General features: G+C 52.3%; 14 protein-coding genes and 1 non-coding gene across 15 annotated transcripts; 9 read left to right on the top strand and 6 right to left on the bottom strand.

The window, feature by feature from the left end:
• Positions 1–656: 656 nt before the first annotated feature.
• Positions 657–1619, top strand: ASPZODRAFT_131113 (hypothetical protein). The gene is made up of 4 exons (XM_022722667.1): positions 657–705; positions 774–829; positions 1091–1427; positions 1489–1619. Exons 1-4 carry the CDS (start codon positions 699–701, stop codon positions 1494–1496), a joined length of 408 nt encoding a protein of 135 aa, XP_022582093.1. The 5' UTR covers positions 657–698; the 3' UTR covers positions 1497–1619.
• A 1819-nt stretch (positions 1620–3438) lies between these two features.
• Positions 3439–5954, top strand: ASPZODRAFT_63668 (hypothetical protein; the record flags this gene model as incomplete). The annotated part of the gene is made up of 4 exons (XM_022729173.1): positions 3439–3513; positions 3578–4045; positions 4852–5239; positions 5311–5954. The coding sequence occupies 4 exons, from the start codon at positions 3439–3441 to the stop codon at positions 5952–5954; spliced, it is 1575 nt and encodes a 524-aa protein (XP_022582094.1).
• A 673-nt stretch (positions 5955–6627) lies between these two features.
• ASPZODRAFT_131120 (hypothetical protein) lies at positions 6628–8477 on the top strand. Its single transcript, XM_022722668.1, has 3 exons — positions 6628–6870; positions 6926–6979; positions 7052–8477. The coding sequence occupies exons 1-3, from the start codon at positions 6794–6796 to the stop codon at positions 8016–8018; spliced, it is 1098 nt and encodes a 365-aa protein (XP_022582095.1). The 5' UTR covers positions 6628–6793; the 3' UTR covers positions 8019–8477.
• Positions 8300–9145, bottom strand: ASPZODRAFT_131121 (hypothetical protein). The gene is made up of 3 exons (XM_022722669.1): positions 9015–9145; positions 8755–8932; positions 8300–8684 (listed from the first exon to the last, which is right to left on the bottom strand). The coding sequence occupies exons 1-3, from the start codon at positions 9027–9029 to the stop codon at positions 8362–8364; spliced, it is 516 nt and encodes a 171-aa protein (XP_022582096.1). The 5' UTR covers positions 9030–9145; the 3' UTR covers positions 8300–8361.
• A 327-nt stretch (positions 9146–9472) lies between these two features.
• On the top strand, positions 9473–10588 carry ASPZODRAFT_131122 (hypothetical protein). Its single transcript, XM_022722670.1, has 4 exons — positions 9473–9624; positions 9719–9928; positions 10022–10116; positions 10176–10588. Exons 1-4 carry the CDS (start codon positions 9612–9614, stop codon positions 10209–10211), a joined length of 354 nt encoding a protein of 117 aa, XP_022582097.1. The 5' UTR covers positions 9473–9611; the 3' UTR covers positions 10212–10588.
• Positions 10589–11358: 770 nt separating this feature from the next.
• On the top strand, positions 11359–13233 carry ASPZODRAFT_131123 (hypothetical protein). Its single transcript, XM_022722671.1, has 5 exons — positions 11359–11420; positions 11491–11620; positions 11751–11889; positions 11951–12992; positions 13053–13233. The coding sequence occupies exons 1-5, from the start codon at positions 11416–11418 to the stop codon at positions 13117–13119; spliced, it is 1383 nt and encodes a 460-aa protein (XP_022582098.1). The 5' UTR covers positions 11359–11415; the 3' UTR covers positions 13120–13233.
• Positions 13234–13814: 581 nt separating this feature from the next.
• On the top strand, positions 13815–14174 carry ASPZODRAFT_131124 (hypothetical protein). Its single transcript, XM_022722672.1, has one exon. The coding sequence runs from the start codon at positions 13820–13822 to the stop codon at positions 14150–14152; it is 333 nt and encodes a 110-aa protein (XP_022582099.1). The 5' UTR covers positions 13815–13819; the 3' UTR covers positions 14153–14174.
• ASPZODRAFT_131126 (hypothetical protein) lies at positions 14170–16266 on the top strand. The gene is made up of 2 exons (XM_022722673.1): positions 14170–14201; positions 14256–16266. The coding sequence occupies exon 2, from the start codon at positions 14422–14424 to the stop codon at positions 16132–16134; it is 1713 nt and encodes a 570-aa protein (XP_022582100.1). The 5' UTR covers positions 14170–14201; positions 14256–14421; the 3' UTR covers positions 16135–16266.
• Positions 16267–16428: 162 nt separating this feature from the next.
• ASPZODRAFT_63725 (hypothetical protein) lies at positions 16429–17724 on the top strand (the record flags this gene model as incomplete). The annotated part of the gene is made up of 1 exon (XM_022729175.1): positions 16429–17724. One exon carries the CDS (start codon positions 16429–16431, stop codon positions 17722–17724), a length of 1296 nt encoding a protein of 431 aa, XP_022582101.1.
• Positions 17725–17853: 129 nt separating this feature from the next.
• Positions 17854–18297, bottom strand: ASPZODRAFT_15042 (hypothetical protein; the record flags this gene model as incomplete). Its single annotated transcript, XM_022725618.1, has 3 exons — positions 17854–18014; positions 18067–18165; positions 18246–18297. The coding sequence occupies 3 exons, from the start codon at positions 18295–18297 to the stop codon at positions 17854–17856; spliced, it is 312 nt and encodes a 103-aa protein (XP_022582102.1).
• Positions 18298–18640: 343 nt separating this feature from the next.
• On the bottom strand, positions 18641–18714 carry ASPZODRAFT_t69. The gene has a single exon. It is a non-coding gene; the product is annotated as a tRNA-Cys (tRNA).
• Positions 18715–19195: 481 nt separating this feature from the next.
• On the bottom strand, positions 19196–20908 carry ASPZODRAFT_151076 (hypothetical protein; the record flags this gene model as incomplete). Its single annotated transcript, XM_022725697.1, has 2 exons — positions 19196–20728; positions 20801–20908. 2 exons carry the CDS (start codon positions 20906–20908, stop codon positions 19196–19198), a joined length of 1641 nt encoding a protein of 546 aa, XP_022582103.1.
• A 1159-nt stretch (positions 20909–22067) lies between these two features.
• ASPZODRAFT_131130 (hypothetical protein) lies at positions 22068–23332 on the bottom strand. Its single transcript, XM_022722675.1, has one exon. The coding sequence runs from the start codon at positions 23288–23290 to the stop codon at positions 22103–22105; it is 1188 nt and encodes a 395-aa protein (XP_022582104.1). The 5' UTR covers positions 23291–23332; the 3' UTR covers positions 22068–22102.
• Positions 23333–23459: 127 nt separating this feature from the next.
• ASPZODRAFT_131131 (hypothetical protein) lies at positions 23460–25744 on the bottom strand. The gene is made up of 2 exons (XM_022722676.1): positions 25391–25744; positions 23460–25320 (listed from the first exon to the last, which is right to left on the bottom strand). Exons 1-2 carry the CDS (start codon positions 25669–25671, stop codon positions 23523–23525), a joined length of 2079 nt encoding a protein of 692 aa, XP_022582105.1. The 5' UTR covers positions 25672–25744; the 3' UTR covers positions 23460–23522.
• Positions 25745–27491: 1747 nt separating this feature from the next.
• ASPZODRAFT_131132 (hypothetical protein) lies at positions 27492–27917 on the top strand. The gene has a single exon (XM_022722677.1). The coding sequence runs from the start codon at positions 27550–27552 to the stop codon at positions 27814–27816; it is 267 nt and encodes an 88-aa protein (XP_022582106.1). The 5' UTR covers positions 27492–27549; the 3' UTR covers positions 27817–27917.

Here is a 27917-nt window from a genome sequence, read left to right on the forward strand (position 1 = left end):
GATAATTCCTCCGATCTAATGAGGCGGAAGTGGGGAGTAGGTAGCTGGAAGAGTCGTCTGGAATGCCAGGCAAGAGAAGGTCGTCGCAATTCAAGGTCGTTTCAGGGTCGTCAATTCGTAAGAGGGGAAACTGGAAGGGGGGGGGTCAGGTTGGTTGTCCTGTATCCGAATCAGGATATCCGACGCGCGCAAAGGGAACCAAAAGAACAAAGAACAAAAGACACGCTTGCTTGGGAACGAACTCAAAAGCGATGACCCGGGGAAAGCGAAGTCTTGATAAAGACAACAACAGGTGGAGTTGCTGGGCCAAAATATGGTAGCTCATGGGGCGGCTGCCAGTCCGGCCCAATCTCCAGTGTACACATCGAAGGCCTCTCGTAGCAACCAGCGCTATCTGCGTTGCCAGGTAAACAATCGGCCAGTCCTGGGTGCTTAGTCATTGCTGACGTAGGAGGCCCGGGCGGTGAGGATGATCCGGTCTAGCCGGAGGACGACCCGATGGGGAAATTGCCCTGATGGGGGCTAGTGGGTGGACATCGGTAAGCTACCCAATCATCGCAGGCACACAAACCGTGCTTGCCCTGAGCGCCTCGACAAGCGAAAAAAAGACCGTCGAACGCGGAGACCGTCTTTCACACGACCGAAGTTCAATCGCCAACCACCCCATCGACCTTGCTGCCGCCCCCCGGACTTTCGAAATGAAGTGTTAGTGGAATCGCATACGAGCAGTCACTGAATAGGCCTGTTCATGCTGACCTGGGATGTTTTTACAGTCATGAAAGTGGGCCGTGTGGCCATCATCACCCGTGGCCGTTATGCCGGCAAGAAGGTACGACAAATATTTTTCTTCAGTTTCTAGTCGAGTCGGGTGGATTGGGGCTCTTGTTGAGAGGGATGGAATACTTCATGAGCGAGAAACGCGATGAATGAAGGGCAATCAATGTGTGGTCTAAGAGCCGGATTGGATATCTTCAAAACAGGATTGTTGAATATGGAAGACATTTTGAGGCGTGGAATAGGAACGATGGATTCGGCATTTTGGATCAGAGTGTGCTAACCAGTGTGTTTTTTTTCCGTTTTTTTTCAACAGGTTGTCATCGTTCAGCCCAACGACACTGGCTCCAAGGCTCACCCCTTCCCCTACGCCATCGTCGCCGGTATCGAGCGCTACCCCCTGAAGGTCACCCGCCGCATGGGCAAGAAGACTGTTGAGAAGCGCAGCCGCGTCAAGCCCTTCATCAAGGTTGTCAACTACAACCACCTGATGCCCACCCGTTACACTCTGGAGCTCGAGGGTCTTAAGGGTGCCGTCACCCCCGAGACCTTCAAGGAGGTTTCCCAGCGTGAGGACGCCAAGAAGACCGTCAAGAAGGCTCTTGAGGACAGATACACCAGTGGCAAGAACAGATGGTTCTTCACTCCTCTGCGTAAGTGATGACTGAAGACTTGACAAAAAAAATTTTCAATTTGCTAACTGCTTGCCTACAGGTTTCTAAACGGGGTAATATGGCGTTTTTGTCGCTTAAGCGTGTGAGGTCTCTAGATGAGGGAACGGGGGAGCCAAAAAAAACAAACATTGAGAACATTCAACTCGGGAACATGGGACAACCATGTCGGACATATACCATGGCTGGAAGCAGAATTGGGAATGTACCTCAATGGGCCAGTCTAGCACATGGCAATGTTTCTTTTTTTTTATGAGGGAAGCCGTTAAAGATTCGGTTTCCATCTCGAAATGAAATGGAAAATATGAACAAATCCTTTTTTTCCTTGCTCCTAAGTAAAGGTACACTATGCCTATATTCCGACCCGTGCCCAAACCCAAACCTCGGCCCTACCGGTCACGGAACCCGCCCAACAGCTCGGCCAAGACGAGAGTCTCCCGATCCGAAGTTCTCTGCCATATTGCGCCACTAGTTCACGATCTGCCCAAATGGTAGAGCCCTAGGTACCGGTTGAGGTCCCATTTTAGTTGCCACAGGCTCCGTACGACTAAGAGTAAGTCTTGACAATGGCTGCTGGCATCCAAAGGTCCCATGACCAACCATCTATGTGGTAGTGCTGTACAGTGTACGGTGTACCATCGTCACATGTCAATAAATCAAACCACTATCCTATTCTATGTTATCCTCTCCTATCCTGGTTTCGAACTACTACATAATAGACGGGATATAGAATTGAGCTTGCGAGGTTTTATTTTAGACAAGGTAATAATTTACACAGCAATGGATTTATTATGGAGGAATGTAACTAACCACCTTTTCCACCAGAACTAAACAATAATAGTACTAACTACTAGATGCAGGCCGTTGAGATTGCTGTAAATTTCGACGAGGATCCAGATAAGGCATGTGCATGGAATTTGCAGCTACATTTTGCAAACCCAGGGAAAGACCCACAATCACATGCAAAATTATAAGGTAATTGTCACATCATCCACCATCCAGCAACGATAATATCCGCAAGCATCGTCATCGTCTTATCTGAAGCAAAGAAGACCACAGATGCGTCTTGCTGTGTATTTCCACATCAACGACATTTTGAACACTGCCAATAAGCTTTGCCTATCATATGGCAGTCATCGCAACAGCCGTGCTCGATCAACGCTGAGTGGGCCGGAATTGGTACGTTTCGCCCTCCAGCAGCAGAGTTCCAACTTCTCATCCCTGCTGCTACCGTTGGCCATGACGGACCCATGCGGAAATGTCGGCCAGCAAACCTCAACCCGTTTCTGCCTTGCTCGGACTTGATTCCAGAGTCCAGACCCTGGACTTGGTGCGAGAGATAAGCCCCCCTCTAGAAAAAACCCGCCCCTCCGACGAAGACGTCGCCAGGGCCCGCATTCACATGCTGGCCCCTCCATGGTTATTCTATAGGCTAGGAAAGACTAGGTAGCTATGGGTTTTTTGCGGCGTAATGTGGTCAATAAGGTCACAGAGCAGGCAAGGTTGGATAAAAAAAAATTCCCCGAGCGCGAGATCATGAGCAGGGAGAGAGTCTAGGCGAAAAAGCGAAGCTCGGGAGGTCCTGGCAGCACAGGGTCGGGCAAAGTCGCATAAAGCAAACTGTTGGTTCTCATTATCAAACATAAACAGCCCGCAGCTATTGTCGTAAGTTTCGCAGGTATAAATTCTCGTACGTGTCTACAGTAGGATCGGATACCAATCCTACCTACCGTCCCGTGTCTTGCCTCTCTTCTATCCATCAGTTAGGTACTTTCCCCCCCTCGTACCCCGGTTGCGCCTTGTCCTCTCGCTCCCATATCAAAAAGCGTGTCCCCCCCCCCCCACTGCTTGTATCCTTGTCGGTTTTTCCTTCTATTCTCAATCCAGTACGTGCTCTCTTTCGCTGCTTCTCTCTTATATTCCCTCGCAAGAGAAAGAAGAAGAAGGCCATTAATCACTGATACCTCGCTGTTTACAGTTTCACGCAAACCCCATGCCTCACGCAGATAAAGACGTCATGGGCGAGCCGACAGTCAACGGCGAGAAGGTCTACTCGCATTTCTTGGATGTGGGTTACTTCGGATCTGCTCTGCTTTCTTGCCGATATACTAATTGGCGGGGTGATCGTGTAGCATCTGACATCCTATCCTATCGTGCTCGACTCGATCTCTACCTTCAAGAAGAACAAGTATGGCGCCAAGTCGTTAGAGTTTGCCGATCAAGGGTACACTCGCATAGCCAAGCCGATTGTCCCCTACCTGTCGACGCCATACACCTACGTTGCGCCGTACGTCGCCAAGGCCGACTCTCTCGGAGATCAGGGTCTTACCAAGATCGATACAACCTTCCCGATCATTCGAGAAGACACCGAGAAGATCAAAGTCACCATCTATGACAGTGCGTCGTATCCCCTGCGCGTGGCTGGGGACGTCAAAGCCCACGTCTTCGACACCTATGGGTCCGAGTATAAGAAGTGTGGCGGCGACGGAATGGTTGCTACGGGCAAGGCAGTCATCACCACCAGCCTGGTGCTCTCGCAGGAGACCTTGGCCATGATCAGTTCTTTCTTACAGACCAAGAAAGAGCATGTCAAGGAGATTGTGAATGAGAAGGAACATCAGAAAAACTGATCAAACCCCTCCTTTTCTCCTCCTTTCATTTGTATGACACCACCGCCCGCAATATCATCCTAGATATCTTGTTATTCATACTTTAGGTGTGCTGTTCCTCTGGTGGAGGTTCCTCGCGCCTACTCTTTGTTCCTCTCCCTAAAATGTTGGCTGTCATCGACATTCTCAACTCGCCAACATTGCTTTTGCGTCCATTGGTCATCACGCATCATTGATATACTCGGTCGGCTCTTGTCAGCGCTTCCTGCTTAATAACCAGGTTTCCTTCTTTCTTGCCATTATTACTACCTAGGTAGTCTTAGCGTTATATAAACCACTCTGTCCCTGTTGACATTGCGCATTGTAGAGTACCGTGAACATTCAAAGACAAACTAGCAGCGACTATATACTATGTACTAAATAAAGTGATGGTTACTAGGTAACTTGAGAAGCTAGAGTATGGTAGATTCCTGAAATTAATGCAGGAGAGATACCTCTTTGTTCTATTCAAAGGCGGTCTGGAACCAGCCGGCAGAATAATCACGTTTATTTCCTTTTTGGGAAAAGGCGGCGCGTCACGCGTTTCTTTGTCCATCGAGCCCCTCTACCCAGCTAAAGACCTAGATAATCCCATCGCCCATAACCGTCTATTATAATCATACTTGGCTAAAATCTCCTCTTTTTGATATCCTATCGAATATGCCTCTAGTTCGGAAGCGCAGAGCGGTGAGCTTCTAGCCCCTCGACGTCGCGACGGTGTACTCTATTCTAACCTGAACCCTCTCTTTGTTTTACAGGCTGACCTCGTCGCTGATGGATCTCAATCAGAAGCCGGGCCAGCAGGCTCTCCTCCTCAGCGAAGACGCATGCGACGAGTCGAGGAGGAGGAGGAGGAGGAGGATGACGACTCGTCCGGATCCGCCGATAGTGACGAGAGCGCCGACATCCGCGCCCCGAGCAGTACAGACGTGATGATCAAGAAACTGGTTCGCCTGGCTCTTGCCAGTGAATATTCACGACAGACAATCCGCCGGACGGATATCAGTGCCAAGGTTCTCGGCGAGCAGGGATCGAGGCAGTTCAAGACTGTGTTCGAAGGGGCGCAGAAGGCGCTCCGCACGCGGTTTGGGATGGAGCTGGTGGAATTACCTGTGAAGGAGAAGCTAACTCTTACGCAAAGGAGGGGTGAGAATTCCGATTGAGCCGATTGACTTAGTTGACATGAGAAAAAAAACCGCTGACGATGCTATTTGTAGCTGCACAAAAGGTCGAGAAACCGTCGACATCGAACAAGTCGTGGATCGTAACCTGCATGTTACCGAGTGTCTATCGCAAACCCGAGATCCTCCCGCCGACAAAGGCGCCGTCCTCGGCAAGAGAAAGCACGTATACAGCGCTGTATACATTCATCATCTCGCTGGTAATGCTTAATGGCGGCACGCTCGCCGAACAGAAGCTCGAGCGGTATCTGCAACGCACCAATACAAGCGATTATACCCCGATCGACCGGACGGATAGGTTTCTACAACGGCTATGTAAAGAAGGATATCTCGTGCGGAACAGAGAGACAGACAACGGCGAGGAAATCATCGAGTACGTGGTCGGGCCCAGGGGAAAGATTGAGGTTGGAGAACAGGGGGTCGCCGGCCTGGTCCGCGAAGTGTATGGCCATCAGGCACCGCTCGGCGACGACATGACCGCCTTGGAGAAGGAGACCAGAGAACGGTTCGAACGCCGCCTGCAGAGGAGTCTGGGAGTCGCTCCGCCGGAGCAATCGAGAGGGGATGGCGAAGCCCAGGGGGAGAATGCACAGCAAGAAGCACGGCAGAGAAATCAGCAACCGCGACGGTCAAGACGACACGCCGAACAAGAGAGCTCAGATGACGACGAAAGTGATTGATGTGCGATCACTCTCCTTGATGGCTATCTATACCTCTAATGTACAGTCCACTCGATGCCTTCTTTATCGATACCGGTTAAATTCACATAAATGTCCTCCAAGGCGGTAATACATGCATATGCATACCTTATACTACTGCCTAGCTAACTATACGAATGCCCTGTAATGATTCAAAATTTAGTCTTGTTGTCTTTCCCTTAATCCTTGGTGACAATACTACAGAGAACCTTTCAAGGAACTACCTGGAGTCTTTTTTAATACAAAGAGATTCGAAGAAATCAACTTTTATACAATATATAATAAGGACCATTCTTGACGTAACGAAGAAAATCAGAGAAATAATTGATTATATATTATTAAACACTGCAGGTTAAAACAAACTTACTATATAGTAAGAATATCAAATAGCTCTCAAGATAATCATTATTCTAGGGCTCTATTCTAGTTCAATAACTCCTCTATCAGTGTATGTACTGTACTACTGCATGTAGTGCAGAGTACTGGTAGTTATACCTTCAGTGATAACGCGATTAGATTCCCCATACCCCCTTCGATAGCAACCCCCATGAACAACTGAAAAGCCGTGAAACCCAAGAAATCTCGGTGGCCGAGGCGTCTGTAGGCATCAAGTCAGCTGTCCACACCTGGCAAGACGAGCCGCCATTGTGTTTCGCAGAACAGTGGAGATGGGTGACATTCGGTAATTGGCGCTTGTCATTCGGAGGGCGGATCTGACAATCAGGTGGGTATTAAGGGAAACATTATAAGAAGAGGAGCAGACTTGGTCGATTTTCTAGCCAACTGATCAGAAATTATCTATAGCCACGATCACTGTTAGCATGGCTCACTCGATGAAAAAGCCTTGGATAGAGACGCCGTTGATTGAATCTGCTGCCTTCTCTAGAGCGGCAGGATGGTAACAATCCCCCCCAAGACACTCAAGTGAATCTTCAATAATGACCGGTTCATAGTAGAGTCTTCCTGAAGTTGGAGCTGCTGCAACCTGGCGGCTCGTTCAAGTCACGGTAAGAGGCGGATATGCAACTCTTGAAACTCGGTAGAAAGACCGGCTGACCGTGTTTTTTTTTTCTTCTCAGAGCCGTCGGAAATCTAATCCTTTCAGCCCTCCTGAACCCAATCAACGAGGGCAAGAAGCTGCACTTCTACAGTTCCTCTGGCGGGAATGCTGGGATGGCAGCCGTGATTGCCGCGCGAGACCTCGGCTGTCCCTGCACCGTGATCGTCCCTGTGAGCACAAAGGCCCGCGTAGTCAACAAGCTGCTTGAAGTCGGCGCCGCGGACGTAATTAAAACCGGGGACAGCTGGTTCGAAGCCGACCGGTACCTCCGGGAGAGGTTCATCGAGAACCAAGAAGTCTCAAGCGAACCCCCAACGACGAAAAACATCTATGTGCCCCCCTTCGACCACCCGGATATCTGGGACGGAGTAGGATCCATCATACCGGAACTAGCGAGGCAATTACCGCCTCGAGAGCGGAGGGAGGCAGATGATTCAGCGTCTGCGTTTCCTGCGGACGTACTCGTTGCCAGTGTTGGCGGCGGGGGTCTCTTCAACGGCTTGATCTGCGGTCTAGATAAATACCTACAGGCTAACTGCGAGGATGTCGGTATCGAGGCAAGTAAAGTGCATGTCGTGGCGGTCGAAACAAAAGGGACAGACTCGCTGGCCCTCTCGCTACGGGAGGGTAGTCTCCAGTCGCTCCCGGCCATCACCTCGCTTGCAACCTCGCTCGGCGCCCTGTGTGTAGCACCGCAGACTCTGAAGAATGCCCGGTCGCCACCTCCTGGCATCCAAGTCACCAGCCTTGTGGGAACGGATGCGGAGGCTGCTAACGGGGTGGTTCTTTTATCGGACGAGCTGCGCTTACAGGTCGAGTTGGCGTGCGGTATCAGTGTCGAGGTCGCGGTCTCGAAGAGGTTAAAAGAGGCCGTGAAAGGCCTGAAGCCAGATAGCAGGGTCGTCGTGATTGTCTGTGGAGGTAACAATATCACGGCAGAGATGATTGCTGAGTACCGCCAGAAACTGCAGAACGGTTGGTCATAAACACTACCTAGTCATGGGAAGACCTTGGGCGAGGGGAAAGCACTGAAAGTGCAAAGCATGCGTAGCGAAATCTGTACCCAGTCTATTATATATGTGAATCCAGCGTGCTATTGAGCAGAGCCGAAGCGTTGTTTTAGAAGTGGCCGAGTTTATACGAATCTTCGCTTGTTCTAATGGTCATGTTTATACATTATAAAGCTTGATGTATGCCAACAGCACACTGTAGTTCTTGCCTCGGACAAAGGTCAACCCAAGGAACAAGAAGCCGAAGTCTAGTTAAGAAAAAAAAAAGATGTGAATGGAAGAACAGCCGTACATCTGGTGCTCGACGACTTCTGCCTGCTTAGTCGCTGTCGCTGGCACTATCGCCATCATGATTGTCTGGGTCTTCCCGAATTCCCTCTGCCAGGATATATTCGGCTTTTTGCAGAGCCGACTTGATATCCTGCTTATTGTAGACCAAGTCCACAGGTTTCTGGCCGTGCTTGTTTCTCACCCGGGGATCACAGCCGGCCTCGCACATCATTTCGATCATCGCCAACCCGAGTTCGGCATCTTTTTCATTGGCGTACCGCACAGCGGTATGAAGCGGGGTGTCTTTGTCCATTCGCGTGAGCGGGTCGCATTCGAAGTACTGAATATCAAAGAGGGAATCCATAGTATCATCTGCAAGAAATGGCTATTAGATATTAAATAATTGAGCTGGCCAGGGGAGGGGGGGGGGACTGTAACATACAACTTCCATACATCGCACATACGTGGAGGGCATGGTTGCCTAATGCGTCCGTGACTCCATTGAAGAAAGCTGCAACCTCCTCATTCGACTGGCTGTCCATGCCCTGGAGAACCTGCTCTATGAGATGTGGTTGATCACGACGGCAAGCTTCGACAATAAGCTCTCGCGGAGATGCACCCTGTCGGAGAAAGTCCATTGATGAGCATGTCAGACGACAATCGCTGAGCGAAGCTGCTGTGAAACAAAACAAGAGGACCCACCTCTTCGCTAGCCATTGCTGTGTGGCTTATAATTATGTCTTCTGTCAGAAATTAATGAAAGACCGAGTAAAGCGGAGGTTCAGTGGTAGATACGAGAGAGGCAGAAAGATCCGGGGGCTTGTTTGGACGTGGAGGTCTAACAATCGCCTTAGTGGGGTAAACGGCGGGATAGGGTGGAAAGGCACGCCGAAACACAGTGTTGCTTGGCAAAGCACTGAGATGCAAGAACTTATATACAGAGAATGACCGACTATCCGATCTCAGAAGAGTTGATACGAAGAAGAGACCCAATACTGATCGCTGGGCTGACGCTCTCTGTTGTCGAGCCGCATCCATGATCCCAGCGGCCAATTGGGAATAGCCGCCCGCATCATCTGTTCGTCCGGTCCGACCCTGGTCGTTGCCCCACCGGAAATTAGGCGCGCGCTTAGATGATAACGGCGAAGGCTATCACGAACCCGGCGTGGGAAGAAGACGCAGATAATAATCTTCTGCAGCGCATCATCCGCTCGTGACTTGCAGAACGGCTTTGATAATGCGATTGGATGGTCTGGGAAGGCTCTGCTGACTGTTGAGTATACCAGCAACCGGCTCAAGATGCCTCTTACTTGTACGTTGGCCCCTTCTCCGCCTGACCCTGGTTGTATAGTCGCGACAACCTGGGATTAACAGCTTGATTCTGACGATTTCCTGCGTTAATACAGTCTGCCCGAACTGCAGCAATGCACTGACGATTTCCCGCGCTGATCCATCCCCCCAGTACCCGCTGGGGGTTAACCGCTTCGAATGCCGCACCTGCCCGTATCAGTATGTCCTGTCGCGGGACTGGTTTGAGAAGACGGCGATGAAACAGAAAGAAGTCGAGGACGTGTTTGGCGGGAAGGAGGAGTTTGCAAACGCAGACAGCGTTGCAAGTAAGTGGTTCATCTGGCGTGTTTATCGATTTCTACTGGGTGTGTCGTGTTGTGCTCCAAACCAGGCTAAACGCTGTTCTTCTGTCTGTATAGCCCAGTGCCCGGCCGAAAACTGCAATGGCGATCGTGCATACTTCTTCCAGCTGCAGATTCGAAGCGCGGACGAACCGATGACTACATTCCTCAAGGTACCTGCCTTCCCCTTGCTTACAAGTCCATGTGGGATTTTGCTGATCACAGCCGACAGTGTACCACGTGTGGTGCAAGATGGAGAGAAAACTAGAGATTTTCTCATTCCATCAACCCTTCTACTCTTCTGTGTATGAAAGTACGAAGTACGAAGTACTTTGGCACCACAGGAGAGGTAATGATGTACACGGCTCTGATCGCAGCATCATCATCAGAAAAAAAAAATAGCACGCAAACCCAAATGGCGCATGCGTAGATTGGAGCTACATGATTGGGTACCTGGAAGTTGGACAAAAATAGAGTCGCCCAGAGATACCCCTCAGTTGCCGATAGCGACCACAGATGTCGATAGGAAACAAAGAACCAGAATTTGGAAGTGTTTTTTTATTCAATATATAGAGGTATATATAATATTAATATATATTATGAGTCTAAATTAATTAAGAATCAATCACTGCCATGGAATAAGACTCAGAAACCGATTCGAGTCACTGTTTTGACCAGCCCCGCCGCTGCGGCAGAAAATCTCTGTGCAGTGACTACAGTGTTTTGCAAGGAGGGGCACCGGCGGACCCAGGCCAACCTCCCACCAGATTCGTGGCAAATAGATGAAAAAAAAAATCCAAGTACAGTAATACTACGTAGTTCGGAGATTTTGCTCTCTAATTCAAACAATTACGATAGGTCTAGTGGAGCGTGTCGTGGACCAGCCAGCAAGCTGAGGATTGTGCTGGGCAAATGGCACAAGTGAGGGGCCGCGGGGTCACAGTTCATGCCGCACATTACACACTGTCATATACCTAGCAAAGAAAAAAAAAGCAGCAGCAGCCACGGTGGGCTGGACAGCAGTGCGTTGATGCCCAGTTGATGGCCTGTTGGGCGAGGTAAAACTCGAACGTAGTGGATCTTGCAGTGCGAACCAAGGACGAGCAGCTCGAGGATGGACACCTTCCAAGTGAGAAAAGTGAAGATTCTGCTGTCTTGGTGGGGCCAGTACCCCTCCATGCCCAATGACACGGCGGGCACCCAAAGGGTTTTAACCCAGCTTAGTCGCCTCCTCGCTTGCCCCTCCATATAAGGATTTCCCCTCCTCCCCTCCCACAGAAAATTTCTCTTTCTCTCCTCGTCCGCTTCAGTATGTATATCTACCCTCTCGAATGCTCCCTGTCTACTGAACCTTCTTCTAACTGACCTTTCTCAGCACCTCTACGCATTTCGGCCGTAGTATCTGAGCATTCCTAGAACTCTTCTAGTATCTTACAAAGAACTACAAGTTTTCACTTGAAACAACCGCCACCATGGGGTACGTTGCAGCACCATCACTGCCTTGTGTGCCTTTCTCTTGGGGGACTCTACTGACTATATCCCTACAGTAAGGACGGAAAGACTCACATTAACATCGTCGTCATCGGACACGTCGATTCCGGCAAGTCCACGACTACCGGTCACCTCATCTACAAGTGCGGTGGTATCGACTCCCGTACCATTGAGAAGTTCGAGAAGGTTAGCTCCTCCAAGCTCCGAGACAAGGGTGCAGGGCTGTGGTGGAATCGCGCTGGTAATTCACTGGCGGGGTTTATGCTTACCTGACACCTGGATACAACTGTTAAACTCGAGCTAACGTGTCAAACAGGAAGCCGCCGAGATGGGCAAGGGTTCCTTCAAGTACGCCTGGGTTCTTGACAAGCTCAAGGCCGAGCGTGAGCGTGGTATCACCATCGATATTGCCCTCTGGAAGTTCCAGACCGCCAAGTACGAGGTCACCGTCATTGGTAAGTTTATCTATATATATATATATATATATATTGAAGAATTGTTTCTAACATGTAATAGACGCCCCCGGTCACCGTGATTTCATCAAGAACATGATCACTGGTACCTCCCAGGCCGATTGCGCTATCCTCATCATTGCCTCCGGTACTGGTGAGTTCGAGGCTGGTATCTCCAAGGATGGCCAGACCCGTGAGCACGCTCTGCTTGCCTTCACCCTCGGTGTTAGACAGCTCATCGTCGCTCTTAACAAGATGGACACCTGCAAGTGGTCCGAGGATCGTTACAACGAGATCGTCAAGGAGACCTCCAACTTCATCAAGAAGGTTGGCTACAACCCCAAGAACGTTCCCTTCGTTCCCATCTCCGGCTTCAACGGCGACAACATGCTTGAGCCCTCCCCCAACTGCCCCTGGTACAAGGGCTGGGAGAAGGAGACCAAGGCTGGCAAGGTCACCGGCAAGACCCTCCTTGAGGCCATTGACGCCATCGAGGCCCCCGTCCGCCCTGCCAACAAGCCCCTCCGTCTTCCCCTCCAGGATGTGTACAAGATCTCCGGTATTGGAACGGTCCCCGTCGGCCGTGTCGAGACTGGTGTCATCAGCCCCGGCATGGTTGTTACCTTCGCTCCTTCCAACGTCACCACTGAAGTCAAGTCCGTTGAGATGCACCACCAGCAGCTCAAGGAGGGTCTCCCCGGTGACAACGTCGGCTTCAACGTCAAGAACGTCTCCGTCAAGGAGGTCCGCCGTGGTAACGTTGCCGGTGACTCCAAGAACGACCCCCCTGCTGGCTGTGACTCTTTCACCGCTCAGGTCATCGTTCTGAACCACCCCGGTCAGGTCGGCGCTGGCTACGCCCCTGTCCTGGATTGCCACACTGCCCACATTGCTTGCAAGTTCGCTGAGCTCCAGGAGAAGATTGACCGCCGTACCGGCAAGTCTGTCGAATCCTCCCCCAAGTTCATCAAGTCTGGTGATGCCGCCATCGTCAAGATGATTCCTTCCAAGCCCATGTGTGTCGAGTCCTTCACCGAGTACCCCCCTCTCGGTCGTTTCGCCGTCCGTGATATGCGCCAGACCGTCGCCGTCGGTGTCATCAAGAGGTATGTTCTTCCTTGACCCCCCGTTCAAATGATCATTATCATGCTAACTTATTCTTACAGCGTCGAGAAGGCCAAGGCCGGTGCCGGCAAGGTCACCAAGGCCGCCCAGAAGGCTGTCAAGAAATAAATGCCTAACTAACCAAAAATTGGGAGGAATGGCTTATGAGATGATGCAATGCGCATGAACTAGCTAGTACTAGACTCTACGACGTAGAAGTGTCGAATAAAATCGATTTCACGACTTCAATAATATGTTCCTCTTGTAATTTATTTGTAATTCTGGTTTCCCTGCACCATTTTAGCTGAATGGTCTTTTTTTTTTTTCTATGTAACCCGCCATGCGTCCAACTGGTTGCAGATCATTCTCACACGGGTGTTGAAGGCGTCCCTATCTTTACAAAACGAAGACTTCCAAGGAATTAACCCAGCATCCCCTTCTGGATCGCTCAATCTTCAAGACTTATTTATAAATATGTCTATGGACCTTGTCTCTTTGTATATCATGATGTAGATTTAACTTGTTGCGTTGCTTGGATGCGATACGGCGTATGGTGTTTCGAGGCCCTGCAGTATTCAAAATATATTGACAGACAGGCATTGTATGAGCGACATTCTTTCTCCTATAGCTCGTAGCTTTCAGACCTGATAGCGCCTAGAGAATAGCCAGTATCTACTGAAGAGAAAATATAGCGTATAATAGATTTGAAAAGGGTGAATCTGGGTACTATCATGTTGGTTCTCGAACAACTCCCGCTCCCCACCCAAAAACGCTCTTGTCCGTGGAGTCTAGACAAATATCATAGCGAATGTTATTCGTCTATGAGGCTATGAGGCTTAAGCTGTCAGCTGTCGGTGCTAGTGGAGGATTGTGGGCTGGTTCAGCTGCGGCTGGTCCAGATAAGGAGGACAAACAGGCAGCAGCAGCAGGTTCCAGCTGGTCTCTGCAACCCCCCGTCATCCATGCAGACAGAAGAAGGAAACAGTCCGTACAGCAAATGAAGCCGCTAAACAATATTTTTAGTGGACTTTTTACTCTCCACTCACCATCTCGCCAGACATTGCCTACCTGGTACTACGGAGTAGAGCTGATGGCCTTCTTCCCCCCAGCAGACAAGCCTCCAACCAGTTGGCGAGCTGGTAAACTGCTTCTTATTCCCTGAGCGAGTTCTTCTTGTACCCGCCGCATCTTGACTGGACGGGGGGTGCCTGGTCAGTCGATCCAGGTTGAGTCACTGAGAGATCGGGGACTAATATAAAAGCCAGTCAACCTCGCTTCAGCCTCGATAGATCCATCCTACGAATCTATTCAACTCTCTACGAGTAGTCTGCATGTTCAAATGTAGCTATTCTTGTTCAATCGCCACATTCACGCACCACTGCGCTGTCTCACAACTTCGATAAAGCAGTCCCCCGAGCTACAAGTGACTTTATGGATTCTTCCAACGAAAGAAGAGCATCACCTCTCTCAAGCACTGCATCTGGTTGGTATCCACGTCGCTGTTTTTCCTTATTGCGGCAGACAATTATCGCATCTCTGCGCGGACGCAGATCACACCGAGAAGATCAAACGATCGCCAACAACATGGAAGTGTGTCCGAGTGCAGCAACGGAGGCAGCTCCCGAGACAGAAGTTATCACGGCAGCTGGAACAGACGTTGAGATAACCGAAGCAGTCCCGTCGGAGTCTTCTGTCGATGTACCGTTACACCCGGCACAGCCAGAGACCGCGAATGATGCCTCCGAGCTGTCAGACGATGACACCCCCAAGTCCTATGAGGATGAGGGACCTCCTCCATGCTATATATGCGACATGCGGATCGAGACTGAGCCTATCATACCTTGTCGAAGCTGCAAGAACCCCTGCTGCCGTGTCTGTGTCCGAAAGATGTTCTCTGAAGCCTGCACGAAATTGATCGCTATGCCTCCAAAATGCTGTGTTACTGTCCCCTTGGCGATCGGTCGTCTCGTTCTTTCCCCAGAGGAAGTGGCCTCATTCAAGGAGAAACACGACGAGTGGCGGACCCCAAATCCTACCTACTGTCCCGACCCAATTTGCTCTGCATTCATTCCGAACCATTATTACCTTGAGCAGGCATGCGACATCAGCGATCTTCCAACACCCCCTTCCTCTGTCACAACCACGCCACCAAAGACACCACAACAATTCTCGTGCCCAAAGTGCGAGGTACAGATCTGCAGTTCATGCAAGAAACTTGCCCATCCTCTTGGCAACTGTTCTGGACCGGATGCTGGCGACCTAGAGCTCAAAAAGTTGCTGAAACAGTGGGGGTACAAAAGGTGCCCAAAATGCCGGACAGCTGTCCGTAGGATGTGGGGTTGCGCACAAATGCAATGCCTCTGTGGTGCGCAATGGTGCTGGCATTGCGTTGGCCCGTATGAAATCTGTCGAAATCGTCCTTGTCCTGCGGAACAAGAGTCCGAGGCTTTCGATCGCGAGATCAATCTTGCAGCGTGGGAACGGATGAATCCTGGTCAGCCGTATCCTGAAGATCAAGACGATGAAGAAGATGAAGATACTGAAGAAAACGAAGACAATGGAGACCAGACTATGAATCAGGCCGAAAATACCGACCAGTTCCAAAACGAAACGGACGCAGATCCCTCGGTCAGTACAGACACGACACCCGCTATCACTCCAGAGGAGCCGCTCGTCAACCTGGACATACTCTGGAACTGGGAAGAGGGAGACGAAGAAATCTTTGGCAATGAGCCTGGCAGTGGTTTCCAGGACCAGTTCCACTGTGAGCATTGGTTTGATGGTTCCAAACTCTACCTCGACCCAACACTGCATTACGAATGCGAGCATTGCTGGAAGATGGTTTTCCCTCCACTACCCAAAGAGGTGGACGGCGAAAAGAACGATTCTACCGCTTCTACATCCAGTGACACCAGGATTGAGCAGCCACAAGAAGAGACGGATTTCAACCTCTGCAATCTATGTGTACTGATACTTTGCGGGGATTGTCGCAAGAAGGATGAAGCCGTGGAGAAGCCCACCATTGACGCTGCAGTTCGTCTGCACAACGCACAGCTGGTTGAGGTGCTTTCCGATGAGCCTCCAAATCCCGGAGAAAGTGAGGACAAGATTGCAGAGGTCGAGGAGGTAGAGGAGGGCTCTTAGGATGGAGCTTTCATACACATTGATGGGTTAATAGCTACAGTCTTCTGATATTCATATACCATCTACCTAGTCAGAATAACAAGAATATTCATCAAGCCTGACAGGAATTGATCTAATTCAAATCTGCAAACAAATATTCCTGAACCATTGGAAAATGTAGTCGAGTAGCCAATCAAGAAGCGTGTATCACGTGCAAGCTCGTTCCTGCTTATTACCTCCGCGGCGAGTGGTCTGACATTCTTCTTCACCTTCAGGCTTCAGGAGGTCTACTTCTACTGTCTGTTCTCTACAGCCATGAGTATCGCGCGATCAGCACTGCAGGGCTCGAAGCCCTGGCGCACCTGCGCCCGATGCATTCGCCATCCACAATATCGGCGCTCCTCGCCCATCACGACCGGCCGGTTCCTCTCGTCGACACCGTCCGTCCGCTCCCAGGCCGCCCGAAACCCCCTCCGATCGAACACAGACGCGGGCGAAGCCGGTCTGACGCGTGAACAGGCGGTGGCACGGTACCAGCGCTCAATGATGCTCTCTGCCGCGGGGATTTTGGCCTGCGCGGCGGCGATGTACGGTGTCATCAAGCTGGACGTGTTTGGCTTGCCGGAGAAGGAATCCGATGGTGCTACCACCACCACCACCACCACCATCACCAACACCATGAAGCTGGATGGGCCGGCGGGGTTCCCGACTAGCCCAAGCATCACTCAGATCCAAGGCCTGGACGGTGTACAGCAAGTGCCGACGGGGACGAGCACGATCCCGCATTTTCCGAGCACGATCCAGCTGCCGAAACACCTGGACGATTCATCGCTGTCGCCGGGGGCGGAGCTGAATGTCTCCGAGGCTGCCAGCCAGGAGTCGGAAGAGTACCAGCTGCTCGGGCTTGGTATCCGGACGGTCTCCTTCCTCTCGATCCAGGTGTATGTGGTGGGCCTGTACGTGGCCAAGTCGGACATTGCAGAGCTTCAGCACCGACTGATGCAGACGGCGGCGAACCCGCCAATCGATCAGGTGGAGGGGATCACCCCCGCGGTGGCGACGTCGTTGGTGCCGCAGGAGCGGGATCAGCTGAAGCAGTTGCTGCTGGACCCGGAACGCGGGGAGGCCGCCTGGACGGCAATCATCAAGGCGAACGGGCTGCGGACGGCGTTCCGGATCGTGCCCACGCGGAACACGGACTTTCTTCACCTGCGCGACGGGTGGGTGCGGAGCATCACCAACCGAGCAAAGGCTTCTTCTTCTTCCTCTTCTTCTCCCGACTCCAGCTCAGTTTCGGAATTCCAGGATGAGACGTTCAGGAAAGCGCTGAGTGAGTTCCGGGCGGCGTTTGGGGGCGGCCAGCGCAAGAACGTGCCCAAGGCCCAGCCACTGCTGCTCATCCGGGGCGCGCAGGGCACCCTGGACGCCGTGGTGCAGCCGGACGCGAGCAAGGCCGTGTTCCGCTTCATGGGGCGGGTCACGGACGAGCGCATCGGCCGGCTGGTCTGGCTGAATTACCTGGCTGGCAAGACGGTGGCGAGCGAGTCGGCGCGCCAGAGTGTCGTCGAGGGGGTAATGGGGATTGTTGAACGGCCAGTGGGGACAGTTTAGTACGTAGCTACTAATTTCTTACACATTTACATGTTCAATTTATAATGTATTGTATGTACCAATAATCATATTGCCGCCAGTACGGTACAGGGAAGCATAAGTATAGCTAGGTATTGATTGTATGGATGATCACAAAGCCCCCGCAGCAGCAAGGGTGCGCTTCAGCTCATTGCGCCCGATTCCCTGCAGATCCGAGTTGCCTCCAATATGCTTCTTGCTGATGTAGATGTTCGGCACGGTGCGCTGGCCGCTGATTTCCTTCAGGGCGTCTTGGATAGCGGCTCCGTCATCTGCATGAATTAGCAACTTCAAATCTAAAACATCCGTATACTCAAGTCGTACCCATCAAATCCAGTTCGAGAGCGGTATATGTCGCGTTCAAGTCGTCGAGGAGCGCCTTGCTAGCCTTGCAGTAGGGGCAATACGACTTTGAGAAGACGACTGATTTATCAATTAGAAACCGTGAAAAAAGAAGAGATCCACTCTCTCAAGTAATCGATGCAAGAATCTCATCTACTTACCGACGCCATTCTCGTTGATCAGCTGCTGAGCCTTAGTTTTCGCGGCAGACATGGTGGTAGACGGGGCGGCGGACGAGCCGAACAGACGGGCAAATATGGTCGCTATGGTGGCGGTTTTTGTTGATAACGGGCGGAAAACACCGAAGGAGGGGGGGAGGGGATTTTATATGGAGAGATAGATTAACCTCTGGATTTCACGATGACGCGGGACGAATGATGGATTACGCACGAGGGGCCGCTATAAGTTATAACCACTTATCAGGACCCAGGTACATCTACTCAATAGACTAGGCACTGGGGATTAGTAATTGGCATTAGTCAGGGTCAGAAAAAATCAATCCATGGAAACCTTCCTTCTCGGGACGGAGAAGGAAAAAAAGAACGTAAAAAAAGTTAGCCCTGTCACCGATTCGAACGATGGACCCTAAGATCTGCAATCTTATGCTCTAAACCGCTGAGCTAACAGGGCTATGCCTCCGATGAAAAAATAATGATATATCAGGGAGATGGAGAAGAAAAAAAAAAAAAAACCTGGTTACCTAGTAACTAGTATTTAGGTCATATGTACTTGTAGTATGTATTCTTGTCAAATACTACAATTTGAGTATCATAGCAACTAACTACAAGTCAATCCGTAGACCAGGATCCATTGGTAAGAAATGCAAGGAATGACGAGGTATAAAGAAATCGACAGATGGACTCTGACGCAGAAGAAACCAACCCGACGCTGAATAACAGGAAGCAGAGGAATGAAGAAAAGGGAGAGAAGAAAGAATGAGGTATATCGAAGACCAGACAAGCTAGAGAACCGGAAGATCAAGAAGTCAATGTTCAGGGTAGGGAATAAGTAGGAAGAAGGTAGGAGAATGGAAAAAAGAAAAACAGAAAAAAAGCAAAGGGATTAAGAGAGAGAGAGAGAGAGAGAGAGACGAATCGAAAAGATGGGGAATTCACATCACGGTGCAACAGCCGCAACCACTCTTCTCCTTTGGAGGCTCCTGTGCAGTCACTACCGGTGGATTCCACTTGGGCGTCTGCGTCAACCCCATCGGCGGCGTGCTATGTACCTTGGGCATGGGACTATACCCTGTGGCGGTGGTTGGTCGTGTGCCCGGCTCGGGGCTCTTGGGACTTTTCGAGATCATATCCACCTCGACGGGTGGTTTCTCCGTCAGGAGTGGTGAGGGGATCTCAGGAACGACTGGCGCCTGGGCAGCGTCTTGTTCGTTCCCCCCTTCTCCCTCTGTGGCAGCCGGGGCAGGAGGTTGTTGATCGGTGCTGCGGTGGACGGCCAGAGGCGCAAAGTCGCGGTCATATGTTGTCGGTGTCTTGCCCTCTTTCTCCCACTGCTCCTGCTGCAGCTTGCGCGCATGGGTAGGCACCATCTGCTGGTCCGGGGGCAGCCGCGGATCGGGCTTGTACATTGTCGCCAGCCACGGGGGATCGCCTTCGGGTCGGTTGATCGCCCGGTTCTCGCCCCGGGTGGTCGGCCGCTGGGTCGTACCCGCCGTACTATTAGTCGACGCTGCCCGGGGTTTCGGGAGAGTCTTTCGCGCAGTTGAAGAAGAAGTAGAAGAAGAAACACCAGCCGCTCCCGCCGTCGGTCTCCCCTTGAGGGAAGCCGACGGGGTTTTGTTGTGATTATTGTTGCTGGAAACACTTCTTTTCGTTGGCGCCCCCAACAGGCCCCGGCTGCCCGGCCTGCTGCCCGGAGTGGAGGTGGACATGACGGCGTTTTCGAGGGTATCGATCGTGGTTGGCTCGCTGGCGCGGCGCGGCTTACCTGTGCCGGAGTGTTCGTTTTCTTCTTCATCTCCATCGGTAAGTGCTTGTTGTGTGTATTGGAAAGGAGACTCACGGCCAACGTAATCGGATGCGATGGGAACAGGACTAGTGGTGGCGATGGGGATGCGGGAGGAGCTCTTGCGCAGACCGGGGTTTCGATACATGCCCGCCAATCCGCGGTCATCCTCTGCTGCGATCTCCTCCGGCCGTCGTAGATCCCAGTTTCGCCGGTCATCGTCCATCAGATGCAAACCGTCCTCATCGTCGCGATCGAGCATCCCCGCATGGATGAATTGCGACGGCTGATCGTCACGCAGACTCGGCCACGGCTCCGTATGTTGCTCACTCGACGGGCTACTGGCGTACGAGCCATTCATCCCACCATTGGACGGCGGAGGCTCATGGCTCCGGCCCCGGTGCGTGCTGGACGCCTTGCTCTCTGGTCGCATCCGTCGGTGGTATAAGATCTGCTGCAGTTCCTCGCTCTCGATCCGCGCCAGTTTATCGCGGTGGATCCAGTTGGTATTGTCCGGGTCGTCCTCCGGGCGGTACCCGTGGCCATTACGCTCTCGCGAGGGCCTCTCCCCTTTCCGATACGAGGAATGATGGTCAGCGGCGGGGACTGGTCTCGACCGTGAGGAGCTCTGTGACAAGTTGGAGGCGCGATCATGGGAAGAACGGGAGCGAGTATAGGCGTCCTAATAAAGTCTCAGCAAACGACTGTACACGTTCTACATGCAGTAATCCAACGAGAATTGATAAAGACGTACATCCTGCACGAGCGGAACGGCATATTCCCACTGCTGCTGATTGACATCCACGCTGCCAGGAGACGTCAGAGCATCTGCCGAGTAAGTTGCAGCGGTTGCTCCCGCCATCCCAGCAGCCGTGGTGGGAAGTATTGTGAGGCCAGCTCTGAAGGATAGGAGGGGGTGAAGAAGAGGAAGAAGAAGAAGAAGAAGAAGAAGAATGGGGTTGTTTTAGGAGAGGAAACGACTGGAATAGCGGTCGGAGAGGCGGTGTCTTCAACTCCTTTGTCGATCTTCTCAGGCCATGCCACGCAAGACTCGCACTTTCACGTTCTCCTTCTCTTTCACGTTCTCCTTCTCTTTCACGTTCTCTTTTTCCCGACGGGAGGGCGCAGATGCGGGGGGCGGCCGGGTTGGATGAGCAGGAGGGAACAGGAAGCCCAAAGGCAAAGAAAACAGACACGCAGCAATCGAATCCGACCCGAAACAGCAAGTTGTAAACAAAAGGTCGGCGGAGTCAAGTCAGCTCTTGGGCTTTTTTAGTCGTGAGAATCGGGGAGCAGTGGAGCTGAACGGTCGTTGGGGATTTGGTAGGATTTCGGCGGGACGTATCTGAACCACGGTAGGTTGTTTGTTAGTATGCCTGTCTCAATCTGACCGGAGATCGTCTGGAAGAGGATGCGTCTTGAGTAAGAAGAAAAAAAAAAAAAAAAAAAACGAGGTCTGTAACGAGTTGAAGATCAGGGATCAAAACCCTCAACGTGGTGAATGATCCGCGGGGGAGGAAGGAAAGGGGAAAAGAGCGAGACGGTGTGGAGACTGGAAGCAGAAGGACAGGCTGGAAAAACCGAGGATTTATTCACTGAAGACAAAGAAGAGGAAGAAGAAGACGTTGGAGGGGGATATATTAAGGGTCAATGGGGATCCGAACGAGGTCCAAATAGAAGACGAAGAGAAGGGGCTGGAAGCAGTGAGGAGAAGAGCCTAAAGAGGTGAAAGACGAGGCTAAAAGGGTCGAGGCGCGGAACCCTCGTCTCAGATAAGTTTGGACTATTGATACTTTATCTATTCTATCTGACTCTAATTTATTTTCTTGTCTGTTTATTTATTGTGGATTTGCCTGACATGACTCCTTGAGTGAGAAAATTCTACGTATTGAATGATTTCTTCTGGCGGTGGCTGGCGATCCCCTGAATTCATCGTACGCTTACGTAGAAGCTAACTGACTATAAGATGGTCTACTATAGGCAACAACTGAGGTATAAAGCATTGCATTGTATTCTCGACCCATAGCTAGAATGATATGCTTTGTACAAATGTACACTAGATGGAAGGGCGCATGCTCGCGCTGTCCAGCTGCGACAAGATAGACTGCACCTCCTTGATCAGCGCGCGACGGGCGCTGCGCACTTGGTCGTCGCCGTTGGGATCGATCTCGTCCGCCTTGAGCATGACCTGCATCATGATGGTCTCGCTCAGCTTCTTGTGCTCAAAGTCGCGCGCCTTGGCCTCCGTCGGCGGCGACTGGATGTACTTCTCACACGGCGGGAGCAGCACGCCCCGGAAGTACGCCGCCAGCCCTGCAACTTGCTCTCTCGGGCCGCCCAAACTGTTCAGGCTCGGCGCCGGCGAGGGCGCCCCCGACCGGCCGGACGACGAGGGCCGCTGGTCCATTGGCGGCGCCAGGCTGTTCGGGTCCAGGCCGCCAGCGGCAGCCGCCGACTCCTCGGGGTGGGTTTTGCCTTTGCCCTTGCTCTTGCCCTTGCCCTTGTTCTTCTTCTTATTCTTCTTATCCTTGCTCGTCTTCGGTTCCTCCTCCACCATGCGAGAGCGAGCCTCGCTTCCCTCGCTGTCCTCGTCGCTAGGCGCCTGCACGCCGGACACCACGCACAGCACCTCCGACTGCTGCTTCAACCCCTCCGCCTTGCACGGCCGAGCGTCATCCTTGAGCAGTTTCCCCTTGTACAGCAGCTTGATCTGGCCCGCGGTCGCGGCCTTCATGGTCTGCGCCGCGAGCTGGCGCAGTTCCCCCACCGTCAATTCCCCGTCATCGATTGCGTACGCGGGGAAGTGTAGCGGGTACGTCACTCCAAGATGTTTCAGCAGGAGGATATCGGGCTCGGCATCGCTGCCGGGACCTCCACCCGCTGCTGCAGGTCTCCTCGCTGTCTCGTCCGGGGTGATGTAGCTGAAGTCGCTATCATGTACTTGCGGCGGGGCGTGATGGTGCTGGTTCGAATGGACAGGGAACGACGGTCGACGCAAGAAATTAAACGGAGCCCGCCAGCTCATGGTGAAAACGATGGCGAGGAGGAGGAGGATCGGAAGGAGGAGAGCGGCGGTGATGAACCCGTAGTCGTGGATCGGTCTGCCACTCCTACCGACAGCGTGGCCGTCCGATAATAGCAGGCGGGACAGAGAGACCGGGATGTAGCCTGCAACGGACTCTAGATACAAAGCGCACTTCTCGCCCAAGGAGGACTGAGCCCAGCGCGATGGCAAAAGGCTCATGGGACGATCTAAGGCGGGAGAAAGGAGGGGAGTCGCGTGGGTGGGAGGAAAGCAGGAGTCCAGTTCGTTCCGATGAGGCTCCAACATGGCGGATTCTGCCGGTCAGACCGCCGAGGATTTATCTAGAGAAATATCTGTGGTAGTATTTATATAGGAATATTCTTCGATATCACGTATAAACAGTAATGAATATTCAACTATTAACTATGTAATTGAAAGAATGTCTAGTCTACTATAATCGTACACGACCCTCGGCGGGCCGGCCGCCAAAGATCTGCGCAAGCCCTCCAGCAGGAGACCGTTCGTCATCGTCTGTATCCCTCATCCATCGTGGCAGTCGGAAGGGCTCCGCCTGCATCCACTGCGGCTTTTTGGCCGTGTCGAACGTGTTGCGCACACGGTGCGCAAAGGACTGGAAGAAGTTTTCTTCTTCGCCGTCGTTCAAGGGTTCGACTGTCGTCGTCATCGTTGAAGCAGGAGGTCGTCGCGGTGGGCGAGACGCTCGGGAGCCTAGAGGAGGAGGTGCAAGACCCGAGGCAGAGCCTGAGGCGGCACCAATCGCGACGCGCGCATCGCCGCTGCCGCCGCCGCCGCCGCCGCCGCCGACGCTGCGGGAAGCCAGCGCAAGAGAGCCTAGACCGTTCAATTCGCGGTCGATGAGCTCGCGGCCTTCGCGCCAGCCACCTAGCCCGTAGCCGGCTGGGTTGTTCTCCAGATATTCGTCCTCATCTTCCTCGATCAGACCGAATCCGAAGATATTCTTCACGCGACCGTACAGATTGAACAGCGTGGCCAGCACCGGTAGGAGGATAAAGATGGGGAAGAAGTAGTCGAAACCCTTTCCCAGCGGGGTGAGGTCAATCAGGCGACCCAGAAAGTTGTAAAAGATGGTGTTTTCGCGCACATCTCGAGGCAAAAAGGTAAGGAAGTTGTAGGCGGTCGGAACGGTCAGCCGGGCAACCTGCCCGGCATACCAGCAAGCGCTCTCGCCATAGGTGTTACGGGGCACGAGGGCGCGGTTGCCCCAGACCTTGGCATCGGTGACTCCGGCCAGCGCGGCCGCACACATGTACAACAGCCAGGCCGATGCGACAACCTGGCCGCCAAAGTTGATGGATAACGAAGACGACGACGACGACGAAGAAGAGGAGGAGATCACAGTTATGCTCACGATTGATAGATTTGGGAAAACCGATTTGATAACTTCCGACCAGATGATGCAGACCGAGGCGGCCGCTAGCAGGGCACCCAGAACCAGCTTAAATCCCGGCAGGAGATGGACATGGAGCCCATAACGCATATAAGGGGTCAACAGGGTGAAGCGTGGGCGCAGCGGCCCAAGCTGGGTTGTGACTCGTGGGAATTCGAGCTTCTTCGAGGCAGACGAGTTGATGATGGCTTGGACGTCGGCCGCCGACTGCACCAAACGATCCCACTCGTCGAGAAAACGAGCCTTTTGGTGACGGGTGCGTTGCAGACGGCGCGTGAGATCTGCCAGGTAGCGTTCTGTGATGACGGCGGGGATGGGGGCTGGCTCCGATGCTTGCGCCAAGGTAGCCCGCGGATCCGGCGGACCGCAGGCCTCGGCGAGATCGTCAATCCATTCCTGGAAATCTCGCGCCGTGCCGGTCTTGCGGCGGTGCAGTTGCTTGACCTGCGCTTCCAACACCTGCAAGTCGTTGACCGCATCGATCAGTCGGTCGTGGACGCGCGGAGCATGGGTCTGCAACCTGCGCAGGCGGCCACTGGGGTTGGCGGTGCGGAACAGTTTGCGTGGTATCGCCACTAGGCCGTGTCCCATGAGGTAAATAGCTAGCACGAGACCCCAGACATAGGCAAGGGCCATAACCAACGCCTTGAGCGAGGTGAATTCGAAGCCATTCTGAACGGAGATGTAGACAAGGCCGCCGACGGCACAGACAAGAACGGTCAACTGGTATCGGGCATTGGAACGAAGCGAGTATTGAATGCGCGCCCGGGGTTCACGGTATCCGGAGTCAATAAAGTCGCCAAGCAAGGGAAGAATAAACCTGTCAATCTGTTAGTCGAATGAAAAAAGCCTTTCAACTGGGTACTGAGAGGGGGGGGGATAGATAATACCAGGTCAACACGAAGATGAGCCAATATGTAATCCGCCAGGATACCAGCAGTAACCTGTCTGGCAACCAGATAGCCGTGGGCCCCTCGTCAGACCCAAGATCAATCGGCACCAACAAGATGACACTGGCAGGGAGGGCCAGCGCCAGAAAGACCGGGAGCAGCAGATAGCCGGGCGTGGCACGCAGAGGCAGAAAGTGCCGCAGCAGCAGCAAGACAAGCAGCCCGATAGCGAGCAGGGCCACGGCGAAGAAGACGTTGGAGCCGACGGAAATGGTAGCCATGGTCGTCGCTCAGGGAGGTATCATAGCGATGAGATCCCAACACTGCCTGATGCTATCGTCGTGTCGGGTGGTAACTTGATACTGTTAAGAGAGCCATCAGCCATCAGTTACCGGAACCAACCTCACGGCTGACTCAGCCGTCATATGACATCATGTGACCTCCATTCACATGACTGTCATGACATCAGTGGGCGAAACTGTGACGGTTATTACGAAGTACCTATGGTTATGTTGGCAGGTACCTGGGGACCTTGGTATCTAGGAACTTATCAGATATTTGGGTATTCAGGTACTCCGTACCAAAACTCGAGTACCAACCGAAAAATACACAGTCACTTACCATACAGACAATCCGTATCAATCTGCAATCCCTCTACATTGCGCTGGTCAACCATCTCCATCGATTGACTCAGTCAGGAACAAATTACAACCCCTGCTTTTGGGATAGACTGGCAGTTGAACATGGCAGCTGAGCCAAAATCCGAGTTGGAAGATTCACAGAGGCCTTTTTCTCCAGATTGGTGCCCACCCAAGTATCAAGACGATAGACACAATACCGGGACTCCGGAGGTTGAATATAAACAGCATCCCAAACACAACTTATAGCAATAGGTTGATTCAGTCATGGCTCGCTGAGTCTCTACTTCAATCCAGGTTGACTGGCTGACAGAGTGGCGGAATTTTTACCCTGAAGTCACGCCTTCAAGAGTGGAAAATACAATACGATGTTTACTGCCGACGACAACAACAGGGACTATATTTGATTACATGCTCTACACCAAATGGGAACAAGGTTCAGATCCTTCATGAAGAACTCAAAGATGATTATGATTGGAGTGAACAACCTCGTTGATAGATATTGATACGAAGCAGCCATGGTTCAAGCTCAATCCCGATGGTCCTCTATTCACCACTGACAAGTATTATTCAGCTCCCCTTTGGAACTGCAGCAGTTACACAGATAGTTTCTTATTATTGTGCAGGGAAAATCCCCATCCTCATCGATAATATCGAAGGCCAGCCATTTCCTGTTATGGAGTCGTCCGCGGAACTTCTCTTTCTGGCGGAGAAAGTAGACCAGGACCATCACTTCAGCTTCTCACCGGCCTAAGAGCAGTCCCAGCCTCTGCAGTGGTCATTCTTCTGGCAAGTTTCCGGTCAGCCGAACAAGGCGCAATTGAATCACTCTGGAAGATTTGCTCCGGTGCATATTGCCTGTAAGCACAAGCTTTGTCTCTTGGAAAACCTTGACCCGTCTGACTCCTGGACTAATTTTTTCTTTTAAAAAAGGATGCTGTTAAATGATTCAAAGCCGAAATTCTCCGAATCTACAACGTGCTTTAGAGCTTCACTTGTCCGGCAGCTTGTCCAGTACCTGACTGGGGGGGCGGTCGTGACAAGTACAGTGTTATCGATATCAATGCCTACACCTGAGTGCGATTGCCGACGAGGAAATGGAGGAATTCCCTTGTCTCCAGAGATGTCCAGACTAGCTGTCCTGCGAGGTATCGGCGAACAATATGACGAGGAGGTGCATCCGGAGTTACTACCTCTCTGCACCTCAAGGGAGTGAACTACCATGGACCAGGAAATAAAAGCACTGTAGGGAGCGAATGCCGAACTTATGCCGTCTGTAGAATATAATATCCTACAATATAAAATATAAAATATAAAATATAAAATATAAAATATAGTACGTAGAATATAGCTGCTTACGTTATATGGAGCTGTCAATGGCCACGACCCACGGGGGGCCCTCACGTGACAGGCCCGTGATCGACAGACGCCGGGCCTCCTTCAGGCTTCCAGGCGATCTGGACGACGAGAGAGCGAGAATTCGGCTGCGTCCTGGGCTCGAGGCGATCTGGACGACCTCTGATGTCCGTTTCCCGCTCGCCGTGGCCTCGATTTCCCATCCGAATCCCCTCGGTCGCTGCCCACTCGCTGCTCCTGCTGCTAGACGCGCTGCCGCCTTGCGTTGCCAGTGCGTCGAGCCTGCCACGATCCGCCCAAAGCGGCGAGCGAGCGAGCTGCCTCTGCTGGCCAGACTCTCTGCCTGTACGACGATTCCCTTCCCCCCCTCCCCCCCGTCCTGCCTGTGTTGTCGCCTGTCGCTCGTATTTCTATTTCCTCACGACTGATTGACTTGCCTGCCTGTCCTGCGTTTTCTAGCCTTCTGATCTCCTCCCTAAACCTGGCCCAGCCCAACCTCTGACTCGCAGTGGCCCTGCTCTATCTGCAGCAGT

Source organism: Penicilliopsis zonata (assembly GCF_001890105.1).
Source record: "Penicilliopsis zonata CBS 506.65 unplaced genomic scaffold ASPZOscaffold_5, whole genome shotgun sequence".
Lineage (NCBI taxonomy): Eukaryota > Fungi > Ascomycota > Eurotiomycetes > Eurotiales > Aspergillaceae > Penicilliopsis > Penicilliopsis zonata.

What these genes read in the sequence shown, in the direction of transcription:
- ASPZODRAFT_131121 (XM_022722669.1), bottom strand. An exon ending in ATGTGCGATGTATGGAAGTT is followed by an intron (nt 8,685 to 8,754) that starts GTATGTTACAGT and finishes CATTTCTTGCAG; the next exon opens with ATGATACTATGGATTCCCTC.
- ASPZODRAFT_131124 (XM_022722672.1), top strand. Translation starts at nt 13,820, where the DNA reads ATGAGGCTTAAGCTGTCAGCTGTCGGTGCTAGTGGAGGATTGTGGGCT.
- ASPZODRAFT_131126 (XM_022722673.1), top strand. Translation starts at nt 14,422, where the DNA reads ATGGATTCTTCCAACGAAAGAAGAGCATCACCTCTCTCAAGCACTGCA.
- ASPZODRAFT_131123 (XM_022722671.1), top strand. An exon ending in CCATTGAGAAGTTCGAGAAG is followed by an intron (nt 11,621 to 11,750) that starts GTTAGCTCCTCC and finishes CGTGTCAAACAG; the next exon opens with GAAGCCGCCGAGATGGGCAA. An exon ending in GTACGAGGTCACCGTCATTG is followed by an intron (nt 11,890 to 11,950) that starts GTAAGTTTATCT and finishes AACATGTAATAG; the next exon opens with ACGCCCCCGGTCACCGTGAT.
- ASPZODRAFT_131130 (XM_022722675.1), bottom strand. Translation starts at nt 23,290, where the DNA reads ATGAGCCTTTTGCCATCGCGCTGGGCTCAGTCCTCCTTGGGCGAGAAG.
- ASPZODRAFT_131122 (XM_022722670.1), top strand. An exon ending in AAACGCAGACAGCGTTGCAA is followed by an intron (nt 9,929 to 10,021) that starts GTAAGTGGTTCA and finishes CTGTCTGTATAG; the next exon opens with CCCAGTGCCCGGCCGAAAAC. An exon ending in CGATGACTACATTCCTCAAG is followed by an intron (nt 10,117 to 10,175) that starts GTACCTGCCTTC and finishes CACAGCCGACAG; the next exon opens with TGTACCACGTGTGGTGCAAG.
- ASPZODRAFT_131131 (XM_022722676.1), bottom strand. Translation starts at nt 25,671, where the DNA reads ATGGCTACCATTTCCGTCGGCTCCAACGTCTTCTTCGCCGTGGCCCTG. An exon ending in CTCATCTTCGTGTTGACCTG is followed by an intron (nt 25,321 to 25,390) that starts GTATTATCTATC and finishes ACAGATTGACAG; the next exon opens with GTTTATTCTTCCCTTGCTTG.
- ASPZODRAFT_131113 (XM_022722667.1), top strand. An exon ending in GCCGTTATGCCGGCAAGAAG is followed by an intron (nt 830 to 1,090) that starts GTACGACAAATA and finishes TTTTTTCAACAG; the next exon opens with GTTGTCATCGTTCAGCCCAA.
- ASPZODRAFT_131132 (XM_022722677.1), top strand. Translation starts at nt 27,550, where the DNA reads ATGTCCGTTTCCCGCTCGCCGTGGCCTCGATTTCCCATCCGAATCCCC.
- ASPZODRAFT_131120 (XM_022722668.1), top strand. Translation starts at nt 6,794, where the DNA reads ATGGCTCACTCGATGAAAAAGCCTTGGATAGAGACGCCGTTGATTGAA. An exon ending in TTCTCTAGAGCGGCAGGATG is followed by an intron (nt 6,871 to 6,925) that starts GTAACAATCCCC and finishes ACCGGTTCATAG; the next exon opens with TAGAGTCTTCCTGAAGTTGG. An exon ending in GGCGGCTCGTTCAAGTCACG is followed by an intron (nt 6,980 to 7,051) that starts GTAAGAGGCGGA and finishes TTTTCTTCTCAG; the next exon opens with AGCCGTCGGAAATCTAATCC.